The sequence below is a fragment of the Scyliorhinus torazame genome, chromosome 21 (genome assembly GCF_047496885.1).
Source record: "Scyliorhinus torazame isolate Kashiwa2021f chromosome 21, sScyTor2.1, whole genome shotgun sequence".
NCBI classification, from domain to species: domain Eukaryota; kingdom Metazoa; phylum Chordata; class Chondrichthyes; order Carcharhiniformes; family Scyliorhinidae; genus Scyliorhinus; species Scyliorhinus torazame.
In genome coordinates this window covers 1,605,076-1,619,410 of record NC_092727.1, presented here as the reverse complement: position 1 = coordinate 1,619,410, position 14,335 = coordinate 1,605,076, and the positions used below count along the sequence as shown (strand labels likewise).

The 14,335-nt window shown below is 52.9% G+C and overlaps 1 protein-coding gene across 1 annotated transcript in view; it reads left to right on the top strand.

Annotated features, from left to right (window-relative positions):
• The first annotated feature begins 9,168 nt into the window (after positions 1–9,168).
• Positions 9,169–14,335, top strand: part of bud13 (BUD13 homolog) — a 37,521-nt gene continuing 32,354 nt past the window's right edge. Inside the window, exons 1-2 of the mRNA XM_072486327.1 lie at positions 9,169–9,331; positions 13,491–13,593. Coding sequence (XP_072342428.1) covers positions 9,216–9,331; positions 13,491–13,593 — 219 coding nt within the window. The 5' untranslated portion in view covers positions 9,169–9,215. The remainder of the gene's footprint in view (positions 9,332–13,490; positions 13,594–14,335) is intronic.

The window sequence follows — 14,335 nt, the reverse complement described above, 5'->3', positions numbered from 1 at the left end:
CAAGGGACCTCTTTTAAATCCTTGTCTGATCTTTGTGTCCTTTTTAATTCTTGTCTTGCTGGCTGGTTCAACGTTCCAGATTTTAGGTTTAAACTACAGACTTTTGAAACCCCCTCACCCCCGGCAAGCTGCTATTTGAACTGGCCCAAGGGGATTCCCCTCCGTGCAGTGTGTGGTGTGGCAGGGTCACGTGATGTCATTTTGATGGACTTGGCCAGCAGTCTATCGGCTCTTCTGAAATTCCGGGACATATCCTGTTTCCGATTGTGATTGGTAGAGACCCTCAGAAGCTTCTGGAACAGAAGGCAGATTCTATTTTGACTCTCAGTTCTGTGTAAACCTAGGAAGCAGCAGGTTCTAACAGCTAAGGCTGGAGATTAAAACAATTTTCAGGCCGGCCTGTGGAAGTTTCACTTTGGATTAAAAGGTTGGGGAGCTGAATCTGATTTCTCGCAACTGATGGCCTGTATTTAAAGACCTTTATCTCTGCAATCAGTTCAACCTGCGGGAGGATGCAGTTCAGCACTACTTGCAGGAAGAGGGGGCTGTTTGGAAACCTATTTAAAATCCTCAGGTGAAGAATTCTAATATTTCCTCTGTGAGGCTCAGTCAATCCGGTGGAAATCATGCAAATGAGAGTGACTCCCCAGAGAGAATTCTACAGCCTGCCTCTTCCAGTTGGAAACAAACATTAGAAGATCCAAGCCAACCGAAGATTTCAACACGTCTCGGCCTTGGAGGATCGCAGACTTCCAAGCCTGCAACCTCAGCAGCAAATATTAATCTCATGCCTTTTTTTAAATCCTTTCCCTACCCCCATCATGTTTCTGTCTTGTGTGTGCCTGGGTGGAGGGTGTGATGGGATTTGGGGAGCTATTAGCCCGTTGTTCTATTATTACCATTACATGTTTAACTTCTCTTGTTGTAAATAAACAATTTGTTTGTGTTTTACTTGCATATCTGCTGGCTGTTAAGCCATTGGAGCGGTCGTCAAAGATCTCAGGAAAATACACAAATTATTGGTTAATTCACTTATGTGGGGATGCCAGGGCCTGTGGGGCTAGAATTAACTGCCACTAGCCCAGGGTGTCGTAACACAGGCAATAAAGTTAGAAATTCTAATGTTGTATTCCTACAACATGAACAAATGCCCAGTTTTGGGATGTCAATCTGTCCACAGCTTTGGTTGACACAAACATACGGATTAGGAGGAGGGGTGATCACTGGGCCCCTCAAGGCTGCTCTTCCATTCTATAAGATCATGGATGATTTGACTATAAAATCAACCCCATTCCTGCCGACCCCTGATACCTTTATCAATAATCTCTCTAGCTCTGCCTTAAATGGGTGGCCCCTTATTTTTAAACATTGACCCCTTTTACTATACGGTAAGTGAAAAAGCCCTGGGGAAAATTGATGTACAGAGAGATCTCGGTGTTCAGGTCCATTGTACCCTGAAGGTGGCTGCGCAGGTCGATAGTGGTCAAGAAGGCATACAGCATGCTTGCCTTCACCGGAAGGGGTATTGAGTACCAAGAGTTGGTAGGTCATGTTACTGTTGTATAGGACTTTGGTTCGGCCACATTTGGAATACTGCGTACAGTTCTGGTCGCCACATTACCAGAAGGATGTGGATGCTTTGGAGAAGGTGCAGAGAAGGTTCACCAGGATGTTGCCTTGTTTGGAGGGTGCTAGCTATGAAGAGAGGTTGAGTAGATTAGGATTATTTTCATTAGAAAGACGGAGGCTGAGGGGGGACCTCACTGAGGTCCTCAAAATCATGAGAGGTATCGACAGGGTGGATAGCAAGAAGCTTTTTCCCAGAGTGGGGGACTCAATTACTAGGGGTCACGAGTTCAAGGTGAGAGGGGAAAAGTTTAAGTTAGATATACGTGGAAAGTTCTTTACACAGAGGGTGGTGGGTGCCTGGAACGTATTGCCGGCGGAGGTGGTCTAGACATACATGAATGGGCGGGGAGCAGAGGGATACAGATCCTTCAAAAATAGGCGACAGTTTTAGATAGAGGATCTGGATCGGCGCTGGCTTGGAGGGCCGAAAGGCCTGTTCCTGTGCTGTAATTTTTCTTTGAGTTCCAGATTCTCCCACAAGAGGAAACATCCTCTACACATCCACCCGGTCAATACCCCTCGGGGTAGCCGCGTACAACCACCCTGTCCATATCCCACCACTGCACAGAGTGAAATTTGAATTGAATAAAAATCTGGAATTAGAAGTCTAATGATGATGATGAAACCATTGTCGATTGTTATAGAATCATAGAACATACAGTGCAGAAGGAGGCCATTCAGCCCATCGAGTCTGTACCGACCCACTTAAACCCTCACTTCCACCCTATCTCTGTGGTAAACCACTGTGTTCTTATATTAAGGGTTGTACGGTAGAACCTGCACTACAGGTTCACCTGGCCCCTGCATGCTAGCTCTGCCCAGATTTTGTCAGCTGATGTGGGAGGCCACACATCTGATACTAATAAAGCCTCAGTTTGGATTCAACTTCATCTCCAGTCAAATTGATCGTGCCTCAATTTATTAGTAACAGATTCAGAAGATGGACCTCCGGATTAAACCAGATCGCCTGCAGCTGGATCCACACGCAAGCGACGCCAGAAAGGACTTCCAGCGCTGGCGAGCTTGTTTTGAAGCGTATATCAACGCGGCGCTGACCCCTGTTCCAGAGGCTCAGAAGATTCAAATCTTGTACTCCAGACTCAGCTCCAAAGTATTCCCGCTGATCCAGGATGCGCCCATTTACACTGATGCCATGGCTCGACTCAAAGAAAATTATGAGCAGAAGACGAACACGCTCTTCGCCAGACACGTGCTCGCAACGCATACTCAACTACCTGGTGAGTCAATCGAGGACTTCTGGAGGGCCCTGATCCCACTAGTGCGGGACTGTGACTGCCAGGACGTTACAGCTAAGGAGCACTCAGATCTCCTTATGTGGTACACTTTTGTAACTGGGATTGGGTCCGATGTTATCGGCAGCGGCTCCTAGAAGGGGCCACGCGCGACCTCGCAGAGACTAAAACACTAGCGCTTTCCATGATGGTCGCCCTGCGCAATGTCCAGTCCTACGCCCCAACCGCGCGGCCCACTCCTCCTACGCTTCATGGGCCCCACAGGCAGCCGCCCCAGCGGGGGCGCTACCCACCCAGTACGCCCGCGCTACGCGCCAGCCAGTGATCTCCAGGGTCCCCGATGCTATTTTTGCGGCCAGCAAAGACACCCCCACCAATGCTGCCCGGCCCGCTTAGCGGCCGCGGTCGCCCCCATCCCACCCGGTCACGGACAATGGGCGCCGCTATCATGCTCTCCTCCCCAGGCCATGTGCGAGCAATGGGCGCCGCCATCTTCTCCCCCGCACAAGACGTGCGTTCCATGGGTGCCGCCATCTTGCTCCACCACCGCAACGTGTGTTCCATGGGCGCCGCCATTTTGTAATCTCCAGGACCTCCGGGCACTGACATCTTGTCCACCCCGCAGCACATGGATACCAACGGCGTTTCAGGACCCCAACTCAACGTCCGCCTCACTACCCGACGATCAAACACGGCTCGCCTCCGTGGCAATCGACCAGTCCCGACCACATAATCTGACCAACGCATCCACCAGCGTGAAAGTCAACGGCCATGTGACCTCCTGCCGACTAGACTCCGGGAGCACCGAGAGCTTTGTACACCCGAATACGGTAAGGTGCTGCTCCCTTAAGGTACACCCTACCAATCAAAGTATCTCCCTGACCTCCGGATCCCATCGCGTAGCGATCCAGGGGTACTGCACGGTCACGCTCACAGTCCAAGGCGTAGCATTCCATGATTTTCGCCTCTACGTCCTCCCTAACCTCTGCGCTGCACTTATCCTCGGCCTGGACGTCCAGTGCAACCTCCAGAGCCTGACCCTTAAATTCGGCGGACCCTTGCCACCCCTTATTGTGTGCGGCCTCGCGACCCTAAAGGTCGATCCTCCTTCCCTCTTTGCCAATCTAACACCAGGAGCAGACGGTACAGCACCCAGGATAAGGCCTTCATCAGGTCCGAGGTCCAGCGGTTGCTTCGGGAGGGAGTCATCGAGGCCAGCAACAGCCCCTGGAGAGCTCAAGTGGTAGTGGTTAAGTCTGGAGAGAAAAACCAAATGGTCATGGACTACAGCCAGACCATCAACAGGTACACGCAGCTCGACGCGTACCCCCTCCCACGCATATCTGACATGGTTAACCAGATTGCACAGTACCGGGTCTTCTCAACGGTGGACCTGAAATGCGCTTACCACCAGCTCCCCATCCGTAAATCAGACCGGCCATACACCGCCTTCGAGGCAGACGGCCGGCTATATCACTTCCTTAGGGTCCCCTTCGGTGTCACCAATGGGGTTTCGGTCTTCCAAAGGGAGATGGACCGAATGGTTGACCGGTACGGCTTGCGGGCCACGTTTCCGTATCTAGACAATGTGACCATCTGCGGCCATGATCAGCAGGACCACGGCGCCAATCTCGCTAAATTTCTCCGCACTGCCACTCTCCTCAACCTCATGTATAACAAGGAGATTGGATTGGATTGGATTTGTTTATTGTCACGTGTACCGAGGTACAGTGAAAAGTATTTTTCTGCGAGCAGCTCAACAGATCATTAAGTACATGAGAAGAAAAGGGAATAAAAGAAAATACATAATAGGGCAACACAACATATACAATGTAACTACATAAGCACTGGCATCGGATGAAGCATACAGGGTGTAGTGTTAATGAGGTCAGTCTATAAGAGGGTCATTTAGGAGTCTGGTGACAGTGGGGAAGAAGCTGTTTTTGAGGCTGTTTGTGCGTGTTCTCAGACTTCAGTATCTCCTGCCCGATGGAAGAAGTTGGAAGAGTGAGTAAGCCGGGTGGGAGGGATCTTTGATTATACTGCCCGCTTTCCCCAGGCAGCGGGAGGTGTAGATGGAGTCAATGGATGGGAGGCAGATTTGTGTGATGGACTGGGCGGTATTCACGACTCTCTGAAGTTTCTTGCGGTTCTGGGCCGAGCAGTTGCCATACCAGGCTGTGATGCAGCCAGATAGGATGCTTTCTATGGTGCATCTGTAAAAGTTGGTAAGAGTCAATGTGGACATGCCGAATTTCCTTAGTTTCCTGAGGAAGTATAGGCGCTGTTGTGCTTTCTTGGTGGTAGCGTCGACGTGGGTGGACCAGGACAGATTTTTGGAGATGTGCACCCCTAGGAATTTGAAACTGCTAACCATCTCCACCTCGGCCCCGTTGATGCTGACAGGGGTGTGTACATTACTTTGCTTCCTGAAGTCAATGACCAGCTCTTTAGTTTTGCTGGCATTGAGGGAGAGATTGTTGTCGCTACACCACTCCACTAGGTTCTCTATCTCCCTCCTGTACTCTGACTCGTTATTCGAGATCCGGCCCACTATGGTCGTATCGTCAGCAAACTTGTAGATGGAGTTGGAACCAACTTTTGCCACGCAGTCGTGTGTGTACAGGAAGTAGAGTAGGGTGCTAAGTACGCAGCCTTGCGGGGCGCCGGTGTTGAGGACTATTGTGGAGGAGGTGTTGTTGTTCATTCTTACTGACTGTGGTCTGTTGGTCAGAAAATCGAGGATCCAGTTGTAGAGTGGGGAGCCAAGTCCTAGGTTTTGGAGCTTTGATATGAGCTTGGCTGGGATTATGGTGTTGAAGGCGGAGCTGTAGTCAATAAATAGGAGTCTAATGTAGGAGTCCTTGTTTTCGAGATGCTCTAGGGATGAGTGTAGGGCCAGGGAAATGGTGTCTGATGTGGACCGGTTGCAGCGGTATGCGAATTGCAGTGGATCAAGGCGTTCTGGGAGTATGGAGGTGATGCGCTTCATGATCAACCTCTCGAAGCACTTCATTACGACTGAAGTCAGGGCCACTGGTCGGTAGCCATTGAGGCACGTTGCCTGGTTCTTCTTTGGTACCGGTATGATGGTGGTCTTCTTGAAGCAGGTGGGGACCTCGGAGTGGAGTAGGGACAGGTTAAAGATGTCCGTGAATACCTCTGTGTTCCATACAAACCGCTTAGCCATCCTCAGCTACGTAGTCCAGAACGGAGTTCTGGGGCCAGATCCTGACCGCATGCGCCCTATCATGGAGCTCCACCTCCCCCACTGCCCCAAGGCCCTCAAACGCTGCCTGGGGTTGTTCTCGTATTACGCACAGTGGGTCTCAGACTATGCGGACAAGGCCCGCCCACTCATACAGTCCACTCCATTCCCCCTGACGGCCGAGGCCCAACAGGCTGTCGCCCGGATCTCAGCTGATATTGTCAAAGCTGGAATGCACGCTGTAGACGAAACACTTCCTTTCCAAGTAGAAAGCGACGCATCGGACGTCGCCCTTGCCGCCACCCTCAACCAGGCAGGCAGGCCCGTGTCATTCTTTTCCCGCACCCTCCATGCCTCCGAAATTCGGCAATCATCCGTCGAAAAGGAGGCCCAGGCTATCGTTGAGGCTGTGCGACATTGGAGGCATTGCCTGGCCGGCAGGAGATTCACTCTCCTCACTGACCAACGGTCGGTAGCCTTCATGTTCAATAACGCACAGCGGGGCAAGATCAAAAATGATAAAATCTTGCGGTGGAGAATCGAGCTCTCCACCTATAATTACGAGATGAAGTATCGCCCCGGCAAACTCCCTAGACTCCGTCCAAACTCCCCGGCAAAGCCCCCAGACGCCCTATCCCGAGGTACATGTGCCAGCGCTCAGCTAGACCGACTCCGGGCCCTGCACGACAGCCTTTGTCACCCAGGGGTCACTTGGTTGTACCACTTCATTAAGGCACAAAATTTGCCCTACTCCGTCGAGGAAGTAAGGACGATCAGCAAGGACTGCCAGGTCTGTGCGGAGTGCAAGCTGCACTTCTACCGGCCGGACCGCGCGCACCTGGTGAAGGCCTCCCGCCCCTTTGAACGCCTCAGCATGGATTTCAAAGGCCCCCTCCCCTCCTCTGTCGACACATATTTCCTCAGCGTGATCGATGAATACTCCCGGTTTCCGTTCGCCATCCCATGCCCCGACACGATGTCTGCCACCGTCATTAAAGCCCTTAATTCTATCTTCACTCTGTTTGGCTTCCCCGCCTACATCCACAGTGACAGGGGATCCTCATTCATGAGTGATGAGCTATGTCAGTTCCTGCTCAGCAGGGGTATCGCCTCCAGCAGAACGACGAGCTACAACCTCCGGGGAAACGGACAGGTAGAAAGGGAGAATGGGACGGTATGGAGGGCCGTCCAGCTGGCCCTACAGTCCAGAAATCTCCCGGCCTCCCGCTGGCAAGAGGTCCTCCCTGATGCACTACATTCCATTCGCTCATTACTCTGCACTGCTACTAACAGTACACCGCAGGAACGTCTTTTTGCCTTCCCCAGGAACCACATCCGGCGTATCGCTCCCAACTTGGCTCACAGCTCCGGGAACCGTGCTTCTCCGTAAACATGTGCGGCTCCACAAGGCGGATCCGTTGGTGGAAAGGGTGCACCTGCTCCACGCAAACCCACAGTACGCCTACGTGGCGTTCCCCGACGGCCACCAGGATACCGTCCCTCAGGGACCTGGCACCAGCAGGTTCCACCCCCACACCACACCCGTTGCCCCCCTCCCCTCCCCTGCCACCCCCATAACCCCCCCTAGGACCGTTCGTCCTCCCCCTGCCCACCCCCGTTGATGAAGAGGATTTTGGCACACTCCCGGAGTCAACTTCGACCATGACAGCGCCAACATCGCCGTCGCCACTTCGTCGATCTGAAAGGACCATCAAGGCGCCGGATCGGCTGAACCTCTGACCAGCCCACCGGCTGACCACAGACATTTTTTTACTGCTCTATAAATATTAAAGATGGCTGATTGTATATAGTTATCCACCACCCCCACCGGACTCAATTTTAACAGGGGGTGAATGTGGTAAACCACTGTGTTCTGATATTAGAGGTTGTACGGTAGAACCTGCACTACAGGTTCACCTGGGCCCCTGCATGCTAGCTCCGCCCAGGAGGCGGGGTATAAATATGCATGTCCTCCAGCTCGCAGCCATTTCGCCAGCTGCTGTGGGAGGCCACACATCTGATACTAATAAAGCCTCAGTTTGGATTCAACTTCGTCTCCAGTCAAATTGATCGTGCCTCGCTCCCCATAACCCAGTAACCCCACCCAACACTAAGGGCAATTTGGTCACTAAAAGCAATTTATCATGGCCAATCCACCTAACCTGCACATCTTTGGACTGTGGGAGGAAGCCGGAGCACCCGGAGGAAACCCACGCAGACACGGGGAGGATGTGCAGACTCCGCACAGACAGTGACCCAAGCCGGGTCGAACCCGGGACCCTGTGAGGCCGCAGTGCTGACCACTGTGCTGCCCGGTCTGGCCGGCACGTGGCTGCAGAGCCACAGCGATTGGGGGGGGGGGGGGTGCCGCCCATATTTGCACCTCCCTGAAATAATCACCCTCCCGCCCGGGGGAGGAGGCCACCCGGGCCGAGACCGGGGGCGGGGCGAGAGCCAGGGGCGGGGCCGAGACCGGGGGCGGGGCGAGAGCCAGGGGCGGGGCCGAGACCGGGGGCGGGGCCAGGGGGCGGGGCCGAGACCGGGGCGGGGCCGAGACCGGGGGCGGGGCCGGGGCCGAGAGCCAGGGGCGGGGCCGAGACCGGGGGCGGGGCGAGAGCCAGGGGCGGGGCCGAGACCGGGGGCGGGGCGAGAGCCAGGGGCGGGGCCGAGACCGGGGGCGGGGCGAGAGCCAGGGGCGGGGCCGAGACCGGGGGCGGGGCGAGAGCCAGGGGCGGGGCCGAGACCGGGGGCGGGGCGAGAGCCGGGGGCGGGGCCGAGACCGGGGGCGGGGCGAGAGCCGGGGGCGGGGCCGAGGCCGGGGGCGGGGCCGAGAGCCAGGGGCGGGGCCGAGGCCGGGAGCGGGGCCGTGACCGGGGGCGGGGCCGAGACCTGGGGGCCGGTTGCCCGGGACACGGAGACGGGGGGGGCGGAGCCGAGGCGGTTGCCCGGGTGACGGGGTCGGGGGGGCGGTTGCCGGGAGACGGGGTCGGAGGGGGGGCGTTGCCCCGGGTTGCGGTCCCGGGAATTGCCCGGGGGCGGGGCCGGAGCGGTTGGCCGAGAAAGCTGGGCGGCGCCGGGGGCGGGGCGTTGCCCTGGAGACGGGCGCGGGGCGGGCTGGGATTGCGATGGCCGCCCTCAGTAAGGAGGAGTATCTGAAGCGCTATCTGAGCGGCTCGGAGCGGGAAGCGGAGCGCCCGGCCGCCAGGCGGAGGAGGAAGAAAGTCAAGATCAAAGCGGGAGGGTGAGTCCCGGAGGGGGAGCGAGGGGGACGGGCAGCCGCACCGGGAAGGTCGGAGCCCGGGCCCGCCTGTGGTCTGGGCCGGGCGGGGAGAGCGGCCGGACCCCCCCCCCCCCCCGGTTACCTCAGTGCTGTTACTGGGATCTTGCTGTGCTACACTGGGGTTTCCTGCACCTGACAGCGGATGGGGATTGGCCAAACTGGGTCTTTATTCTCTAGACTGGAAAAGTAAATGGTCCAATGGGAAGTTACAGAATGCTGAAAGGAATGGATGGAGTAGTTGGGGGTCGGATGACCGAGTGACTGTGGGGGAGAAGACTGGGTCTATGATTTTGTTTATTGTCACGTGTACCGAGGTACAGTGAAAAGTATTTTTTTCCAAGCAGCTCAACAGATCATTAAGTACATGAGAAGAAAATACACAAGGTTCACAATGTAACTGCATAAACACCGGCATCGGGTGAAGCATACAGGGTGTAGTGTTAATCAGGTCAGTCCATAACAGGATCATTTAGGAGTCTGGTGACAGTGGGGAAGAAGTTGTTTTTGAGGCTGTTCGTGCGTGTTCTCAGACTTCTGTATCTCCTGCCCGATGGAAGAAGTTCGAAGAGCGAGTAAGCCGGGTGGGAGGGGTCTTTGATTATGCTGCCCGCTTTCCCCAGGCAGCGGGAGGTGTAGATGGAGTCAATGGATGGGAGGCAGGTTCGTGTGATGGACTGGGCAGTGATCACGACTCTCTGAAGTTTCCTGCGGTTCTGGGCCGAGCAGTTACCATACCAGGCTGTGATACAGCCCGATAGGATGCTTTCTGTGGTGCATCTGTAAAAGTTGGTAAGAGTCAATGTGGACATGCCGAATTTCCTTAGTTTCCTGAGGAAGTATAGGCGCTGTTGTGCTTTCTTGATGGTAGCGTCGACGTGGGTGGACCAGGACAGATTTTTGGAGATGTGCACCCCTAGGAATTTGAAACTGCTAACCATCTCCACCTCGGCCCCGTTGATGCTGACAGGGGTGTGTACAGTACTTTGCTTCCTGAAGTCAATGACCAGCTCTTTAGTTTTGCTGGCATTGAGGGAGAGATTGTTGTTGCTGCACCATTCCACTAGGTTCTCTATCTGCCTCCTGTATTCTGACTCTTCGTTATTCGAGATCCGGCCCACTATGGTCGTATTGTCAGAAAACTTGTAGATGGAGTTGGAACCAAATTTTGCCACGGTATTGAGGACTATTGTGGAGGAGGTGTTGTTCATTCTTACTGGTTGTGGTCTGTTGGTCAGAAAATCGAGGATCCAGTTGCAGAGTGGGGAGCCAAGTCCTAGGTTTTGGAGCTTTGATATGAGCTTGGCTGGGCTTATGGTGTTGAAGGCGGAGCTGTAGTCAATAAATAGGAGTCTGATATAGGAGTCCTTGCTGTAGAGATGCTCTAGGGATGAGTGTAGGGCCAGGGAAATGGCATCTGCTGTGGACCGGTTGCGACAGTATGCGAATTGCAGTGGATCAAGGCGTTCTGAGAGTATGGAGGAGATGCGCTTCATGATCAACCTCTTGAAGCACTTCATTACGACTGAAGTCAGGAACACCGGACAGTAGTCATTGAGGCATGTTGCCTGGTTCTTTTTTGGCACCGGTATGATGGTGGTCTTCTTGAAGCAGGTGGGGACCTCGGAGTGGAGTAGGGACTGGTTAAAGATGTCCGCGAACACCTCTGCCAGCTGGTCTGCGCAGGTTCTGAGTGCACGACCAGGGATCCCGTCCGGGCCCTTCGCCTTCCGAGGGTTCACTTTCAGATAGGCCAATCTGACTTCGGAAGCTGTGATGGTGGGTATGGGTGAGTTATGGGCTGCTGGGGCACTCGACAGCGGATTGTTGGTTACCTGCTCGAACCGAGCATAGAATGCATTGAGTTCATCGGGGAGGGGTGCGCTGCTGCCGGAGATACTGCTTGGCTTTGCTTTGTAGCCCGTTATGTTGTTTAGTCCTTGCCACAATCGCCGAGAGTCTGTCTGTGACTAGCTTGGTTTGATACTCACTCTTGGCATCTCGGATGGCTTTGCGGAGGTCGTACCTGGATTTTTTGTATAGGTCAAGGTCGTCTGACTTGAACGCTTCAGATCTGTCCTTCAGTAGAGAATCAATCTCTCGATTGAGCCATGGTTTCCGGCTGGGGAACGTACGTACTGCTTTCTTTGGCATGCAGTCGTCCACACATTTGCTGATGAAGTCTGTGACAATGGTGGCATACTCATTTACGTTGGTTCTGAGTTCTTAAATATGGACCAGTCCACTGTCTCTAAGCAGTCACGTAAGAGCTCTTCTGTTTCCTTGGACCAGCACTGCACGACCTTCTTAGCTGGATTCTCCCGCTTGAGTTTCTGCTTGTATGCCGGGAGAAGGAGCACCGTCTTATGTTCTGATTGCCCAAAGTCTAATGCCTTAAATCTCTGCCTTTTCCCAGTGCAGCTGGAATGAGGGGCTCTGTTTATAAAAGCGGTTTCCCATTGAAGACGGATGAGATTTTCTTTTCTCAGAGGGCTGAAAGTCTCTGGAACTCTCTTCCTCAAAAGGTGGTGGAAGAAGAATCTTTGAATATTTTTAAGGTAGGGGCTGGATAGACTTTTGATAAACAAGGGGGCGAAAGATTACCGGGGGTTGGCGAGTATGTGGGGTTGAGGTTACAATCAGATCAGACGTAATCTTCCAGAATGGCAGAATTGGCTCAAAGGGCCAAGTTGCCTATTATTGGGTTTTAATTTGGTGCCTAGCTCCTCATACTCTGTATGCAGAACCCCTTTCCACTCCCAACCAGAGCAGGGCGGCACAGTGGATAGCACTGTTGCTTCACAGCCCCAGGGTCCCAGGTTCTGAAGTCCCGAAAGATATGTTGTTAGGTGAATTGGACATTCTGAATTCTCCCTCTGTGTACCCGAACAGGCGCCGGAATGTGGCGACTAGGGGCTTTTCACAGTAACTTCATTGCAGTGATAATGTAAGCCTACTTGTGACAACGATTATTATAGATGTCCTGAACCCTGTCATTGGGCAGGCATCACAGCCGTCTGGACTCTCACTCTTTACTGCTGAGAACACTGTCAAACTCCTTCACTAAACTGTCCCCCACTGACACTACATTCATTCCTTTTTGCTCTCTTCTTCAATGGCACTCTGTGCCATGGTCAGTTTGCTCATCCACCCTGCAACCACCACTCCCATCCAAACAAATTGAGAGAACCTCAAACCTATTGGACAATTGCAGATGCTGACTCCTGCATTCCTGTCCTCTGGCTTCCCCTTGCCTTTCTCACTTACAGTCACACCTTCCTGTCCCTGACCAAATCAGAAGACTATCCCAAGAGGTGTGACTGTCTCCTGTTATGAAGCATCCAGGTAATGTTCCCCACCCCTGATGTGTCGCAGTGTCTGCAGCTCGGCTCCAGCTCAATGACTCTGAGCTGAGGCACCTCAAGCTGCAAACACTTACTGCTGAAATGCCCTGGAGCACACCAGCCTCCAGGAGCTCCCACATGCTGCATCCTTGACACATCACCTGTCCTACAATCATTAATGTATTTTAATTATTTAGTTATTTATATCACTTTTTATATATTTTGCTAACTTTACCATCAGACTTAAACATTAGGACTGGAACAGACCTTAACCATTTTCCAAGTCTGACAATATTTTCTCCTTTCAACTTGTGTTTAATAAAAATCCTGTTTATTCCCCTCCGGTAATTTTGCAAATGACTTTAAATTGTGTCCCTCTGGTTACCAATCAGCCTGCCACTGGAAAGTTTCTCCTTATATGCGCAATCCAAATCTTTCATGATTTTGAGCGCCTCTAATAAATATCCCCTTTAATTATTTAAACTACCCCAGCTTTCCCAGTATCCTCGTATAACTGAAGTCTCTCATTCCTGATCCAATTGTAAATCTCTCTGCCTTCATATCCTTTCGAAAGTGTGATGCCCAGAATTGGACACAATGCTTCACCTTTTAGGCTGTAACGGTTTGACATAACTCCCTTGTTTTTGAACTCTACTGAAGTTTCCCCTTTTTGTTATTGAATCATTCCTTGTCCTCGTTATATGTACCAGGTCAGGCCCGATATTGGGTCTCTAGCTCATAAACAGTTGAAAATCTCTCTCTCTTTTGTTACAATGCAGAATGCGGATTGTGGATGATGATGTGACCTGGAAGAGCCTCACAAAGGAGAAGGAAACTGTGCTGGTGGCAGCAGAGTCTGACGAGGATGAAGAAACCCCTGTGGTAGGTGGTAGACTGATAAATTGTTCCTGTGACCGACTTGAGTTGGGTAACAAGGCAGCTTTTGATGTTTCTAAATCTACTTCAGTAATGACTTTTCGTGACCCCTTTTTCATAGTATTTACAGTGCAGAAGGAGGCCATTCGGCCCATCGAGTCTGCACCGGCTCTTGGAAAGAGCACCCTACCCAAGGTCAACACCGCCACCCTATCCCCATAACCCAGTAACCCCACCCAACACTAAGGGCAATTTTGGACACTAAGGGCAATTTATCATGGCCAGTCCACCTAACCTGCACATCTTTGGACTGTGGGAGGAAACCGGAGCACCCGGAGGAAACCCACGCAGACACGGGGAGGATGTGCAGACCTCCTTACATTAACACTGCAGTGAAGTTACTGTGAAAATCCCCTAGTCGCCACATTCGCCTGTTCGGGTGCACCGAGGGCGAATTCAGAATTTCCAATTCACCTAACCGCACGTCTTTCGGGATTTGTGGGAAGAAACCGGAGCACCCGGAGGAAACCCACGCAGACACGGGGAGAATGTGCAGACTCTGCACAGACAGTGACCCAAGCCGGGAATTGAACCTGGTCAATGGTGCTGTAAAGCAACGGTGCTAACCACTGTGCGACACAGTAAGGGACAGATTAATCTCTCTTGGACAGGCAAGGATTAATCAAGGAAAGTCAGCAGGCTGATGAGGCAGATCAGAGCCCACGGGATCCAGGGCAATTTGGCAAAC